At 38.8% G+C, this 15,412-nt stretch overlaps 1 protein-coding gene across 2 annotated transcripts in view; it reads left to right on the top strand.

Moving 5' to 3' along the window:
• HCLS1 (hematopoietic cell-specific Lyn substrate 1) overlaps nt 1-15,412 on the top strand; it is a 32,595-nt gene that overhangs the window by 14,964 nt on the left and 2,219 nt on the right. For both annotated transcript variants that reach the window (XM_070466036.1, XM_020894169.2), the window contains exons 7-10: nt 12,865-12,975; nt 13,832-13,887; nt 14,503-14,572; nt 15,161-15,372. In XM_070466036.1, coding sequence (XP_070322137.1) covers nt 12,865-12,975; nt 13,832-13,887; nt 14,503-14,572; nt 15,161-15,372 — 449 coding nt within the window. The remainder of the gene's footprint in view (nt 1-12,864; nt 12,976-13,831; nt 13,888-14,502; nt 14,573-15,160; nt 15,373-15,412) is intronic.

Genomic DNA, 15,412 nt, shown 5'->3' with positions numbered 1-15,412 from the left:
AAAATAAGATATTATACTCCTTCATTTTAAGAAGTTATTCCTAACTATTAATATGTATCTGTGACTTAAAATTAGTCACTATTTCTTCATGAGTAATATAGGAAACAGAGAATAATTACATTTCTTCTACATTCTAAAGCTTGTAAAAACTGGATAATTGTAATCTAGTATATTGGTTCCATCTGTTTGTTTTTAAACCCCCCCAAATTAATCATTATTATTACTAGGTGAATGCTTATTTAAACTGACCAATGTGTTTACCAACTTCCTACCTCATCATTGTTTATTATAGTTTATTGTTTCCTCCTTGCTTCCTCTATTTCCTTCTTGCTAGAGTGTGTCCTTTGATAATTCTTTCAGTGACAGCTTATGAAAGAACTCTCAGATTTTGTCTGAAAAAAATATTTATTTTGATCCATTCTTCATTGTTATTTTCTCTTCATCATATTGAAGATACTATTTCATCATCTCTGGCTTTTCTCTTGGATTTGTCTAATCAACATTCTTTTGTAGGTAACATGTCTCATCTCTTTAATTTTTATTTTTTTTTTGGTCTCATGAAAAATTTTCCCTTAGTCTCTGATATCCTGAAATATCATCAGTCTATGTCCAGATGTTAGATCTATTTTTATTATTCTACATGAGACTTACTGCTCCTCTTCAACCTGAGAGATAACTTTCAATATGACATTTTCTCTTTGGATAGTGCCTCTCCTCTCTTTTCTTCTCTTCTTTCTTCTGGAACTCAGATGTGTATTAGAACTTTTCAATCTCTTTTCTCTCATACACACTAAAAAAAGAAAAACTTTATATCAATTTTATATTTATGACAAAATTGAAAGAAAAGTACATAGATTTTTAATACACTTCTGTCCCTACACATGCATAGCCTCCCCTGTTATCATTATTGATCAGTTTTTTTTTTTTTAGTCAAGGATGATTCTACATTGATATATCAAAATCATTCAAATTCCATAGTTTACTTTAGGGTTCACTCTTGGTGGTGTACATTCTATGGGCTTGGACAAAAGTATAGTGACATATATCTGTCATTATACTGTCATGCAAAGTATTTTCAGCGCCCTAAAACTCCTCTGTGCTCTGCCTGTTCTTTGCCCTCACTCCGCAGCAACCGCTGATACTGTCGCCATAGTTTTGCCTTCCACAGAATATTATATGGTTGGAATTACATACCATGTAGCATTTCTAGATTGGCTTCTTTCACTAAGTAATATGCATTTAAGTTTCCTCCATGTCTTTTCATAGTTTGATAGCTAATTTCTTTTTAGTTCTGAGTATTATTCCTTTGTCTGGATGGACCACAGTTTTTTTACCCATTTACCTACTGAAACACATCTTAATTGCTTCTAAGTTTTGGGGTTATGAATAAACCTGCTAAAAACTTCTGTGCGCAGGTTTTTGTGTAGATACACATTTTCCACTCCTTAGGGTAAATACCGAGAAGTACAAACACTGGATCCTATGACAAGAGTATGTTAAATTTTGTAAGAAACTGCCAAACTATGGACTTAGTAAATGCAAGCCTATTCAGATCATCTGTTTCTGTTTGTGTAAGTTTTGGCAGGTGTAGCTTTCAAGGAACTGGTCCATTTCATGTAGGTTATGAAATTTGTGGGCATAAAATTGTTCATAGTATTATTTTATTATTGTTTTAATTTCCTTGGAATCTGTTGTAATGTAGCCTCTTTCATTTCTGGTATGAGTAATTTATGTTCTCTTTTTTTCTTAGTTAGCCTGACTAGAGGCTTATCTATGTTATAGATCTTTTCAAGTAAGCTTTAGGTTTTCTTGATTTTCTCTATTGACTTCTCATTTTTAATTTCACTGATTTTTTGTTCTAATTCTTGTTTCTTTTTTCTGCTTACTTTTGATTTACTTTGTTCTTTTTTTAGTTTCCTAAAGTGGAAACTTACATTACTGATTTTTAGATCTTTTTTATTTTCTAATGTATGTATTGTTTCCCCTGAGCACTGCTTTCACTGCATTCAAAATATTTTGATAAGTTGTGTTCTTTTTTAAAAATTTTTTAAAATTAATTTATTTATTTTAATTGGAGACTAATAACTTTACAATACTGTGGTGGTTTTTGCCATACATTGACATGAATCAGCCATGGGTGTACATGTGTACCCCATCCTGAACATCCCTCCCACCTCCCTCCCTATCCCATCCCTCTGGGTTGTCCCAGTGCACTGACTTTGAGTCCCCTGTTTTGAGGATCGAACTTGCACTGGCGATCTATTTCACATATGGTAATATACATGTTTCAATGCTCTTCTCTCAGATCATCCTATCCTTACCTTCTCCCAGAGTCCAAAAGTCTGTTCTTTATATTTGTGTCTCTTTTGCTGTCTCACATATAGGGTTGTTGTTACCATCTTTCTAAATTCCATATATATGCATTAATATACAATATTGGTGTTTTTCTTTCTGACTTACTCCACTGTGTATAATAGGCTCCAGTTTCATCCACCTCATTAGAACGGATTCAAATGCATTCTTTTTAATGGCTGAGTAATATTCCATTGTGTATATGTATCACACCTTTTTTACCTATTCATCTGCCGACAGACATTTAGGTTGCTTCCATGTCCTAGCTATTGTAAACAGTGCTGCAATGAACGTTGGGGTACACATGTCTCTTTCAATTCTGGTTTCCTCAGTGTGTATGCCCAGCAGTGGGATTACTGGTTTCTATGGCAGTTCTATTTTAAGTTTTTTAAGGAATCTCCACATTGTTCTTCATCGTGGCTGTACTGGTTCGCATTCCCACCAACAGTGTAAATGGGTTCCCTTTTCTCCACACCTTTTCCAACATCTATTGTTTGTAGATTTTTTGATAGCAGCCATTCTGACCAGTGTGAGATGGTACGTCATTGTGGTTTTGATTTGCATTTCTCTGATAATGAGTGATGTTGAGCATCTTTTCATGTGTTTTTTAGCCATCTGTATGTTTTCTTTGGAGAAATGTCTGTTTAGTTCTTTGGCCCACTTTTTGATTAGGTTGTTTATTTTTCTGGTATTGGGCTGCATGAGCTCTTTGCATATTTTTGAGATTAATTCTTTGCCAGTTGTTTCTTTTGCTATTATTTTCTCCCACTCTGAAGGCTGTCTTTTCACCTTACTTATAGTTTCCTTCATTGTGCAAAAACTTTTAAGTTTAATTAGGTCCCATTTGTTTATTTTTGCTTTTATTTCCATTACACAGGAAGGTGGGTCATAGAGGATCCTGCTGTGATTTATGTCAGAGTGTTTTGTCTATGTTTCTCTCTAGGAGTTTTATCATTTCTGGTCTTACATTTAGATCTTTTATCCATTTTGAGTTTATTTTTGTGTATGGTGTTAGAAAGCGTTCTAGTTTCATTCTTTTACAGGTGGTTGGCCAGTTTTTCCAGCACCACTTGTTAAAGAGATTGTCTTTTCTCCATTTTATATTTTTGCCTCCTTTGTCAAAGATAAGGTGCCCATAGATATGTGGCTTTATCTCTGGGCTCTCTATTTTGTTCCATTGATCTATATTTCTGTCTTTGTGCCAGTATCATACTGTCTTGATGACTGTGGCTGTGTAGTATGGTCTGAAGTCAGGCAGATTGATTCCTCCAGTTCCATTCTTCTTTCTCAAGATTGCTTTTGCTATTTGAGGTTTTTTGTATTTCCATACAAGTTGTGAAATTATTTATCCTAGTTCTGTGAAAAATACCGTTGGTAGCTTGATAGTGATTGCATTGAATCTATAGATTGCTTTGGGTAGTATACTCGTTTTCAGTACATTGATTCTTCCAATCCATGAACATGGTATATTTCTATATCTTTTTGTGTCATCTTTGATTTCTTTCATCAATGTTTTATAGTTTTTTATATGTAGGTCTTTTGTTTTTGTAGATAGATTTATTCCAGGGTATTTTATTCTTTTCATCACAATGATGAATGGAATTGTTTCCTTAATTTCTCTTTCTGTTTTCTCATTGTTCGTGAGTGTATAGGAGTGCAAGGGATTTCTGTGTATTAATTTTATATCCTGCAACTCTACTATATTCATTGATTAGCTCTAGTAACTTTCTGGTAGTGTCTTTAGGGTTTTCTATGTAAAGGATCATGTCGTCTGCAAACAGTGAGAGTTTTACTTCTTTTCCAAAACTAAGATCATGGCATCTGGTCCCATCACCTCATGGGAAATAGATGGGGAGACAGTCAAAACAGTGTCAGACTTTATTTTTTGGGGCTCCAAAATCACTGCAGATGGTGACTGCAGCCATGAAATTAAAAGACGCTTACTCCTTGGAAGGAAAGTTATGACCAACCTAGATAGCATATTAAAAAGCAGAGACATTACTTTGTCAACAAAGGTTCGTCTACTCAAGGCTATGGTTTTTCCAGTGGTCATGTATGGATGTGAGAGTTGGACTGTGAAGAAAGCTGAGTGCTGAAAAATTGATGCTTTTCAACTGTGGTGTTGGAGAAGACTCTTGAGAGTCCCTTGGACTGCAAGGAGATCCAACCAGTCCATCCTAAAGGAGATCAGTCCTGGGTGTTCATTGGAAGGACTGATGCTAAAGCTGAAACTCCAATACTTTGGCCACCTCATGCGAAGAATTGACTCGTTGGAAAAGACCCTGATACTGGGAGGGATTGGGGGAGGAGGAGAAGGGGATGACAGAGGATGAGATGGCTGGATGGCATCACCAACTTGATGGGCATGAGTTTGAGTTAACTCTGGGAGTTTATGATGGACAGGGAGGCCTGGCGTGCTGTGATTCATGGGGTTGCAAAGAGTCAAACATGACTGAGCGACTGAACTGAACTTAAGTAGGATAGGTGTTAGCTCTTCTCTAAATTTTTGGTAGAATTCACCTGTGAAGCCATCTGGTCCTGGGGTTTTGTTTGTTGGAAGATTTTTGATTACAGTTTCTATTTCCATGCTTGTGATGGGTCTGTTAAGATTTTCTATTTCTCCCTGGTTCAGTTTTGGAAGGTTTTACTCTTCTAAAATTTGTCCATTTCTTCCAAGTTGTCCATTTTATTGGCATATAGTTGCTGTTAGTAATCTTTTATGATCCTTTGTACTTTTGTGTTGTCTGTTGTGATTTCTCCATTTTCATTTCTAATTTTGTTGATTTGATTCTTCTCCCTTTTTTTCTTGATGAGTCTGGCTAATGGTTTGCCTATTTTATGTATCTTCTCAAAGAACCAGCTTTTAGTTTTGTTGATTTTTGCTACAGTTTGCTTTGTTTCTTTTTCATTTATTTCTGCCCTAATTTTTTTTTATTTCTTTCCTCCTACTAATCCTGGGATTCTTCATTTCTTCTTTTACTAGTTGCTTTAAGTGTGAAGGTAGGTTATTTATTTGATTTTTCTCTTGCTTCTTGAGGTAAGCTTGTAATGCTATGAACCTTCCCCTTAGCACTGCTTTTATTGAAACCCATAGGTTTTGGGTTGTCATGTTTTTTTTTTTTTCATTCGTTTTTATGAATATTTTTATTTCCTTTTTTATTTATTCCATGATTTGTTGGTTATTCAGAAGTGTATTATTTAGCCTCCATATGTTTGTATTTTTAATAGTTTTTTTTCCCTGTAGTTGACATCTAATCTTACTGCATTGTGAACAGAAAAGACACTTGAAATAATTTCAATTTTTTTGAATTTACCAAGGTTAGATTTATGGCCCAGGGTATGATCTGTCCTGGAGAATGTTCCATGTGCACTGGAGAAAAAAGTGAAATTCACTGTTTTGGGGTGAAATGTCCTATACATGTCAATTATGTCTAAATGGTCCATTGTATCATTTAAAGTTTGTGTTTTCTTGCTAATTTTCTGTTTGGTTGATCTATCCATAGGTGTAAGTGGGGTATTAAAGTCTCCCACTATTATTGTGTTATTGTTAGTTTCCCCTTTCATACTTGTTTGTATTTGTCTTACATATTGAGGTGCTCCTATGTTGGGTGCATATATATTTATAATTGTTTTATCTTCTTCTTGGATTGATCCTTTGATCATTATGTAGTGTCCTTCTTTGTCTCTTTTCATGACCTTTATTTCAAAGTCTGTTTTATCTTATATGAGTATTAGTACTGTTTTCTTTTGGTCTCCATTTGCATGAAATATCTTTTTCCAGCCCTTTCAGTCTGTTTGTGTCTCTTGGTTTGAGGTAGGTATGTTGTAAACAGTATATATAGGGGTCTTGTTTTTGTATCCATTCAACCAGTCTTTGTCTTTTGGTTGGAGCATTCAACCCATTTACATTTAAGGTAATTATTGATAAGGGTGATCCTGTTGCCATTTACTTTGTTGTTTTGGGTTCGAGTTTATAAAACTTTTCTGGGTTTCCTGTCTAGAGAAAATCCTTTAGCATTTGTGGAAGAGGTGGTTGGTGGTGCTGCATTCTCTCAGCTTTTGCTTGTCTATAAAGGTTTTGATTTCTCTTTCATATTTGAATGAGATCCTTGCTGGGTATAGTAATCTTGGTTGTAGGTTTTTCTCTTTCATCACTTTAAGTATGTCCTGCCAATCCCTTCTGGCCTGAAGAATTTCTATTTAAAGATCAGCTGTTATCCTTATGGGGATCCCCCTGTGTGTTATTTGTTGCTTTTCTCTTGCTGCTTTTAATATTTGCTCTTTGCATTTGATCTTCATTAGTTTGATTTTTATGTGTCTTGGGCTGTTTCACCTTGGGTTTATCCTGCTTGGGACTCTCTGGGTTTCTTGGACTTGGGTGGCTATTTCCTCCCCCATTTTAGGGAAGTTTTCAACTATTATCTCAAGTATTTATTCATGTCCTTTCTTTCTGTCTTCTTCTTCTGGGACTCCTAGAGTTGAATGTTGGGGCATTTAACATGGTCCCAGAGGTCTCTGAGGTTGACCTCATTTCTTTTCATTCTTTTTTCATTTTTCCTCTCTGCTTCATTTATTTCCACCATTCTATCTTCCACCTCACTTATCCTATCTTCTGCCTTACTTATTCTACTGTTGGTTCCCTCCAGAGTGCTTTTGGTCTCAGTTGTTGCATCATTCATTGACTGACTCTTCTTTATTTCTTCTGGGTCCTTGTTAAACATTTTTTGCATCTTCTCAATTCTTGTCTCTAATCTATTTATCTGTAACTCCATTTTGTTTTCAAAGATTTTGGATCATCTTTACTATCACTTTTCTGAATCCTTTTTCAGGTAGACTCCCTATCTCCTCCTCTTTTGTTTGTTTGGTGGTCCTTTTTCATGTTCCTTTACTTGCTGACTATTTCTCTGCCTTTTCATTTTGTTTAGATTGTTATGTTTGGGGCACCCTTTCTGTAGGCTAGAAGTTTGTGGTTCCTCTTTATTGTGGAAGTTGCTCCCTGTGGGTGGGGTTGGACTAGTGTCTTGTCAAGGTTTCCTGTTTAGGGAGGCTTGTGTCTGTGTTCTGGTGGGTGGAGCTGGATCTCTTCTCTCTGGAATGCAATAAAGTGTCCAGTAGTGAACTTTGGGGTGTCTATGGATTTGGTATGGCTTTGGGCAGCTCTTCTTTTAATGCTCAGGGCTGCATTCCTGCTTTGCTAGAGAAGTATCATGATATGTCTTGCTCTGGAACTTGTTGGCTCTTGGGTGGAGCTTGGTTTTGGTGTAGGTATGGAGGCTTTGGGATGAGCTCTTCTCTTTTAATGTTCCCTGGAATTAGGAGTTGTCTGTTCTCAAGTTTTGGATTTAAGCCTCCTGCCTCTGGCTTTCAATCTTGTTCTTATTCTCAGCCTCAAGATTTCTCTATCCATACAGCACAAATGATAAAACACTTAGGTTAATGGTGAAACAATTCTCCACAGCGAGGGACACCCAGAGAGGTTCACAGAGTTACACAGAGAAGAGAAGATGGAGGAGGGAGACAGAGGTGACCAGGAGGAGAAGAGGGCGAGTCAAAATGGGAGAGAGCGATCTAGTCAGTAATCAATTCTCTATGTGCTCTCACAGTCTGGAACACCCAGAAATATTCACAAAGTTACATAGAGAAGAGAAGAGGGAGGAGGGAGATAGAGGTGACTAGCTGGTGTGCTGCAATTCATGGGGTTGCAAAGAGTCGGACATGACTGAGCGACTGAACTGAACTGAACTGAGGAGGAGAAGAAGGGGCAGCCAAAAGGGAAGAGACCAATCTAGCTAATAATCAGTTCCCTATGTGTTCTCCACAGCCTGGAACACCCAGAGAGATTCACAGAGTTAAGTAGAGAAGAGAAGAGGGAGGGAGGCGATAGAGGTGACCTGGGAGAGAAAAGGGAGAGTCAAAAGGGGAGAGAACAATCAAGCCAGTAATCACACCCCTAAGTGAAAATGGATACTGAAGACTGGATTCTTAAAGGTATAAAATTGATAACAAATACCAAAGATCAAAGATTAAAAATCTAGAGTAGAGGTTAGACTCTCAACAATACAATATTAAAAATAAAAAACAAAATCAATCATAAAAATTATTAAATATATATATATGAAATTTGCTTTAAAAATAGGATCTGTTTTTTGCAAGGTAATAGTAGATTATAAAAATGAAAATTAAAGGAGTAATAAAGAACTTAAATTTAAAAAAAATTAAAAAGTGATAATAGTAAAAATATATCTAGGAATTTCTCTGGAGCTGTTGTGGGCAGTGTGGGGCCAGTTCAGTTTCATATAGTTCCTTGTTCCAGCTTGTACTTGTTCTCAAGGTCTATAGGCCCCCTCCAATGCTTAATCAGTGTTAACAACAGGCTTTTAATCTGTTGCACCTGTCACTTCCAGAGTGGTTCCCTCTTCTTTGTTTATGTTGGCTTCCTCCGTTTGCAAGTCTCTTCATTGTCTAATTTCCACCCTGACACAGGGGGCAAAGGTGGTCTCTTATTTAGGCTCACTTGTTCAGTTGTGTTGTGGGGAGGGAGGAAAACTACAAACAAATATTGCTGGCGTGTGTGGGGAGTGCTCGCAGTGTATGGACCACACTGGGTTTGCCCCAGCTCACAGCAGCCTGTGCTTTCTGGGTCTACACTGCTCAGGCTGCAGGGTGCCCTGCAGGGCAATGTCCAAAGCAGGCCCTGGGTTTTGTGCACTTTCCAGCTCTAAGACACTTAGGTTCAGGTTCTCAGGTACTCCGCAAGGGCACAGACTTGGTTGGGCATGCAGTTTTGTGCCTTTTCCTGGTCCGAGCAGCTCAGAAGACCAGGTACTTGGCGAGCGCACTGTCCAAGGTGGACCGTGCATCTTAATCACCTCCCTGGTCCTTGGCGCTCGGCTTCCAAGGTGTGGGGCAAGAGCACTGTCTCAGGTGTGCTGTGTGTCTCCTCTGGGGAGCTGATCTCAGGCTGTGACCATCCTGGCAGATGTCAACTGTCCAGGAAGACATGGTTAGTAACTGGGAGCCTGCTCACAGTTTGGTGGAGGATGCCAATCTCTGGGGCCAAGATTGGAGCAGCTCCTTGCCTTCCAGCTCTGATCGTCACACATCTGCCGCTCTGCCTCTGGTGGGGGTGTGGGCTGCGAGGGGTCTGTATGCAGCCAGCTAGCTCTCCTTTGGTATTTGCTCAATCCTTCATTCTGTGAGTGGGCCAGGCTACTAGCTGGAACCTTTTGCAGGGAAGTTCTCTCTCTCTCTCTCTTTTTTTTTTTTCTCTCCGGCAATCCCACAGTTTGAGTTGCTATCTCACTTTAGCTCCTTCAGATTGCCCTCAGGGCATTCAGGCCCAGTTCTTACTCTAAGAACCGAGGATGCCACCGGCACTTCCCTGTCCAGTGCCTGCTTGCTGGTGGTAGATGTGAACGTCTGGGCTACTTCTCTGCTGGCAGGGTTAGGCGCCTATTCTGTGGGTTGTGTGTTTTTTTCCCCCCAGTTATGTTGCCCTCTGAAATTCCAAACCCCCCACAGACCCACCTGTGAGAGGGTTTCCTACTGTTTGGAAATTTCTCCTCCTTCACTATTCCCTCCCCAGGAGAGGTCTCCATCCCTAACTCTTTTGTCTCTCTTTTTGCCTTTTATATTTTGTCTTATCTCCTTTTGAAGAGAATGGGTTGCCTTTTTGGGCGCCTGATGACCTCCGTCAGCATTCAGAAGTTGTTTTGTGGAAGTTGCTCAGCATTCAAATGATCTTTTGATGAATTTGGGGGGGGAGAAAGTGGTCTCCCCGCCCTATTCCACTGTCATCTTGGGACCGCCCCCCACCCATAAGTTCTGTTCTTGATGTCTCTTAATTTCTGTTCTCTACTTTCATCTCTTTATCTTGCTGTTTTGCATTCTGGGTAATTCCCTTGGATCTATGTTAAGTTCTCGAACTCCTCCTTCAGCTGTATTTAACTATTGTTTAAGCCATCCACTAATTTTTCAACTTCATTTCATTTATTTTTCATTTGTACTAGTTCCCTTTGATTCTATTGCAAATCTGCTGATTTCTTTTCCTTAATCTCGTATTGCTTTCGTTATATTTTTCCCCTTCTTTAAGTGCTTTAGTTATTTTTAAAATACTCATTTTATAGTTTCTTTCACATTGTCATACTATTTGCAACTCTTGGGAATGCCAATTTTTCTGTTCAACTAATCTATTTTCCATCATGGTTATTTATTTCTTTGATAGTTTATAATTTATTAAATTTCACAAATTTATTTCAGTGGGGAGAAAAGGATATTTGTTTTATGTGCCCTGGATTGAGAATATTTCCCATCAGAGAAATTCTGCCTTTATTTCTGGCTGCATTCCAGGGTCTTAATAGTAATAGACCATGTTCTCTTTATGATTTTTGTTTTCCATTATGAATTCAATTTCTTAAATAGATATATGTCTAGTCAGTCTTCTGGTTTTTTTCTTATTATGGTAATGTATGCTTTTCAAGGACATTTTCCATTTTATCTATATTTTCAAATATATTGGTATAAATTCATTTATAGTATTCCCTGATTTATTTTCAACCTCTGTAAGATCTATAAGTGACATGTTCACTTTTACTACTGATATTATTAATTTGTAGTTTTTTCTTTTTAACTATTTTGCTAAAGGTTCTTTACTATTATTTATTATTAATTTCAAAGAAGCATCTTTTGACTTTGCTCATTTTCTCCATTGTTTACTTGTTTTTAAAATTTTATTGAATTCTGCTTTTCAGTATTTTTTTTCTTTCATTTTAATGTGGGTTTAGTTTGTTCTTGCTTGTTAAGGTAGAAACTTAGAAAATTGATTTTAAACCTTTGCTTACTTCATGGGTACTTAAGTGTGTGTGCTAAGTCACTTCAGTCGTGTCTGACTCTATGCAACCCTACGGGCCATACTCTGTCAGGGTTCTCTGTCTTCAGGATTCTCCAGGCAAGAATACTGGAGTGGGTTGCCATGCCCTTCTCCAGGGGATCTTCCCAACCTAGGGACTGAATGTCTCTTACGTCTCCTGCATTGGCAGGCGGGTTCTTTACCACTAGTGCCACCTGGGAAACACCTGTTTTTGCTACATTCCACAATGTTATATATATTTTAATTTTTATTCGATTCAAAATATTAATTTCCTTTTCATTTCTTCTCTGCTCCATGAGTCATTTAAAAGTATAATTGCTCATTTTAAAGGTATTTGGGAAATCTTCTTATTTTATTGTTATGAACTTTTAGTTTAATTCTATTATAATCAGAGAATATGACATCTCATATTCCAATCTGTTGAAAATGTACTGAAACTTTTTATATGAACAAGTATATGGTCTATCTTGGTGGATGGTATATGTGCATAGAAAAAATGTATATCATGAAATTTGGGGATGCAATATTCTATAAATGTCAGTTAGGTCTTGTTAATAATGTTTTTTGGGACTTCTCTAATAGATCCTTTTTGTCTAAATTTTTTATTAATAATGAGAAAAGAGTGTTAAAATTTTTGACTATGGTCATAGATTTGTCTCTTTATCTTTCTGCTTTGTTTCATGAATTTTGATCCTGATCATTTTGATTCATCATATTTCATCCTGATAAAGGACAAATTGCCCTTTTATCATTGTGTTAAGTCTCTTATAATGCATTTTGTCTTGAAGTCCACTTTGTCTCATATTCATGTCATCTTTCTGATGCTTACTCTTTCTGTGGTATATATTTTCCTATATCAGTATTCAATTAATTTCTCAGCTTAGAATTTCTATATAATATAAGTAGTATGAAACTGGATATTTGTATCTCACACATTCAGGTGCAGGCTTGGAGCTTACAAATCTCATAGGTAAAATCTTCTCCAAATGCTAAAAAACTAGAGTTCCTCTTACCATTTCCCTGGACAAGTAGTAGGCTTTTTCTAGAATTACTTTATAGAAGTGGGCAGAGCCTTACTTTTTTGCTCCAGCGACCTGTTCTTGTATAGAAACTAGAACCTCAGACCCTACATCCTATTCCCCAGGTACTAAATTTGTGACTGAAAACAGCTTGGGTTTTCTGGTCAGCTCATAATTATGATTATATCTACTATTTTGACTCATCTGTTTGTTTCTGGAGCCAGGAATTTTTTTTTGTTTTCTTTTGAGATTCACTATTTTTTTTTTAAAGGTCATTATTTCTTTCTCAAATTACTAAGTGTTTGCATAGAATTAGGGAAAGGCATGTAGTTCACGTGCATCTGTCTTTTTCTTCTAGATGTCTCTCCTTACACTCTGTATTTTCTCCTTCTTTGAAGAAGGGAAAAAATTGAAATAATCTTCTATCTTTGAATGGAAGTAAGGAAGAGTGAACATTGTTGAATTAAAATTTATGAAGGATGGCTTAGAACTCCATTTCTCTTTGATTCGGGCCCTGCTGTCTTCCCAAGCCCCATCGTCCTGCACCCACCCCTCCTGACTCCTCTTCCACACACTTTCCCATGTACTGAGAGTGGGCTCTCACAACTGCTCCTTCCACCGTAGATTACTCTCGTGGCTTTGGTGGCCGTTATGGCATAGAGAAGGATAAACGGGACAAGGCAGCTCTCGGATATGACTACAAGGGAGAGACAGAGAAACATGAATCCCAGAGAGGTGAGTTGGGGCTGGAGAGGAGGGAGGCCATAGGATATGTGGAGCCCTCCTTCTATACGTCCTGAAAGTTGACACAGAGGACCCAGAATACGAGGTATGCAGGAAGTGGCAGGGTGAAGAGTATGTGTTACATGTATGGGGGTAGGTTGGGGGAAGACCCACAGGGATGGAGAGGAGAACAGCAAGCTTAGGAGCAGGACACAGGAAGGTGACCAAAGAGAAGGGGTCATTGAGGAATGGATGAAGACAGATGGGTTGGGTGATGGCAAGAGTGTGATTTGGCTGTGAGTCTTAGAGGCCCCTCTACTTCACAGAGAGAGCCTTCTTCCCTGGGACACATAGGGGATGGCTGGGGGAGGGGGCTCACTTTAATTTTTTTTCTATTTTTTTAAATTTAAATTAAAATTTTTTTTTACAATATTATGCTGGTTTCTGCCATACAACAATGCAAATCAGCCATAATTATCCATACATCCCCTCCCTCCCCTCCCCTCATCCCATCCCTCCAGGTTATCACAGAGTGCCTGGGCTCCCTGTGCTATACAGCAACTTCTCACTTTAATTTTTCCTGTTTATTCCTTTATATTTTCCCCTTTTCTGCCACTTCTCTCTTTTTCATTTCTCTCTTCCCATGTCTTATATCTCCATTCTCTCCCAGGTGTTTTTTCCCCCATCCTTTTTCATCTTTTCCCACCCATTCCTCTCTCTCTCTCCTGAATTTCACACTTCCTCATCGATCTCTCTGTTTTCCTCATTCCTGTCTTCTGGCCCTCCTTCCCACTGCTCCTACTCCCTCTTCCCATACATTTCTAGCATTTAACTCCTCTTGTGACTCTCAGACCTTTCCACCCTGCAGATTATGCCAAGGGCTTTGGCGGGCAGTATGGCATCCAAAAGGACCGTGTGGATAAGGTAAAGCACCGGAACACCAATGTCTTGGGAAGAGTTCCCTGAAGTATGTGGAGAAGAGTGAGAGGCAAAGTGGGTAAAAGGATGAGCAAAGCTAGGTGTGCTGCACTGTCCTCCTGCTCTTCCCATTGACTGCCCTCAGCATCTAATGGGTATGTCTTCCGAAGCCTGAGCTTTATCAAGGAGGGTGAGGAGGCAGAGAGAGACAGGGATACAGACAAACTCCAGGGAAAAGTGTTAAAAATTTCATTGATTGCTTGGTATTGATTAACTCAGTCAATAATCTAGCCCCACTCCATTCAGTCTTTCCCTCCACCTCTTCAAGTACTGCATGTAGTTCATACACTCCTGTATTCCAGGCAACTGGACTTAAAAGATGTGAGATTCCAGGAACACTGAGCTTTTTTAAAGGGAGAGCTAGTCCTACAAGCCTAGAACTTCTTTACCCATCTCTCTGATGCAAAATAACAGTATTTGAATACCCTGTCTAACTACTACTGAGCATCAAAAGTTTAGGGAGACCTCCTTTAGTGGCCCCAATCCCTGATACTGACTTCTGGGTCATTACCACTCCCTTCCCTCTCCCCACCACTACACATACTATTCTTCTACCTGCAGAGTGCTGTTGGCTTCAATGAAATGGAGGCCCCAACCACAGCTTACAAGAAGACGACACCCATAGAGGCTGGTGAGTTATAATTCCCTCTCTCTGTGCTCTCAATCTCCTCTGCCTTCTCATTCTTTTTTTCTTCCTGGACTACCTGCTCCAAGCATTTAACTACCTAGGTTAGCTGATGTAGACTTGACCCCTATCCTCATATTCCCAGATTCTCTCTCCTAGAAAAAATTAGGTTAGGTGGATATCTGAGTGACACTAGGGAAGAAACTGTATGTAGAGAACACGGGGTGGGGGAGCCATTTGGGAAGAACACAAAGGGAAAGGAGCTTTGGATGGCAACTGTGGGTAGATGGTGGCCTGAGGGCATATAGATTTAAGAAATGTGGACAAGGAAGGATACAGGTTAGGGGACCAAGCCTTAGAAGGAGTAAGAGTCTGAGATCATATGGTCTGGCTATGTGAAAATCCAAGCTTCACGGCTACCTTATCCTCCTCTAAGCCCCTTGGTCCTTCGTTAATACCTCTTTATCTCCCTTTCCATGAGTTCCTTCTCGATTTTCTCTTCTTCTGGACATTTAACTGACTCCTCTTCTTTCCAGTGCTACTCTTCTACCTCCAGCCCAAGACAACCCTAATTTTTCTTGACTGTGTCTGTAGCTTCTAGTGGGGCCCGTGGGCTGAAGGCAAAATTTGAGTCCATGGCAGAGGAGAAGAGGAAGCGGGAGGAAGAGGAGAAGGCACAACAGATGGCCAGACAGCAACAGGAGAGAAAGGCCTTGGTAAAGATGAGCCACGAGGCTCAACACCCAGTGGCCACTAGGGAAGAGCCAGTGGTGCCAGCCCCATTGCCTAAGAAAATCTCCTCAGAGGTAAGTGCTTGGCCCTCCAGGATCCACATCCAGCATTCTT

This window comes from Odocoileus virginianus, chromosome 4 (assembly GCF_023699985.2).
Source record: "Odocoileus virginianus isolate 20LAN1187 ecotype Illinois chromosome 4, Ovbor_1.2, whole genome shotgun sequence".
In the NCBI taxonomy this organism is placed as follows: domain Eukaryota; kingdom Metazoa; phylum Chordata; class Mammalia; order Artiodactyla; family Cervidae; genus Odocoileus; species Odocoileus virginianus.
Note: the sequence above shows the minus strand (reverse complement) of the source record. Positions and strands in the feature narration are given on the sequence as shown.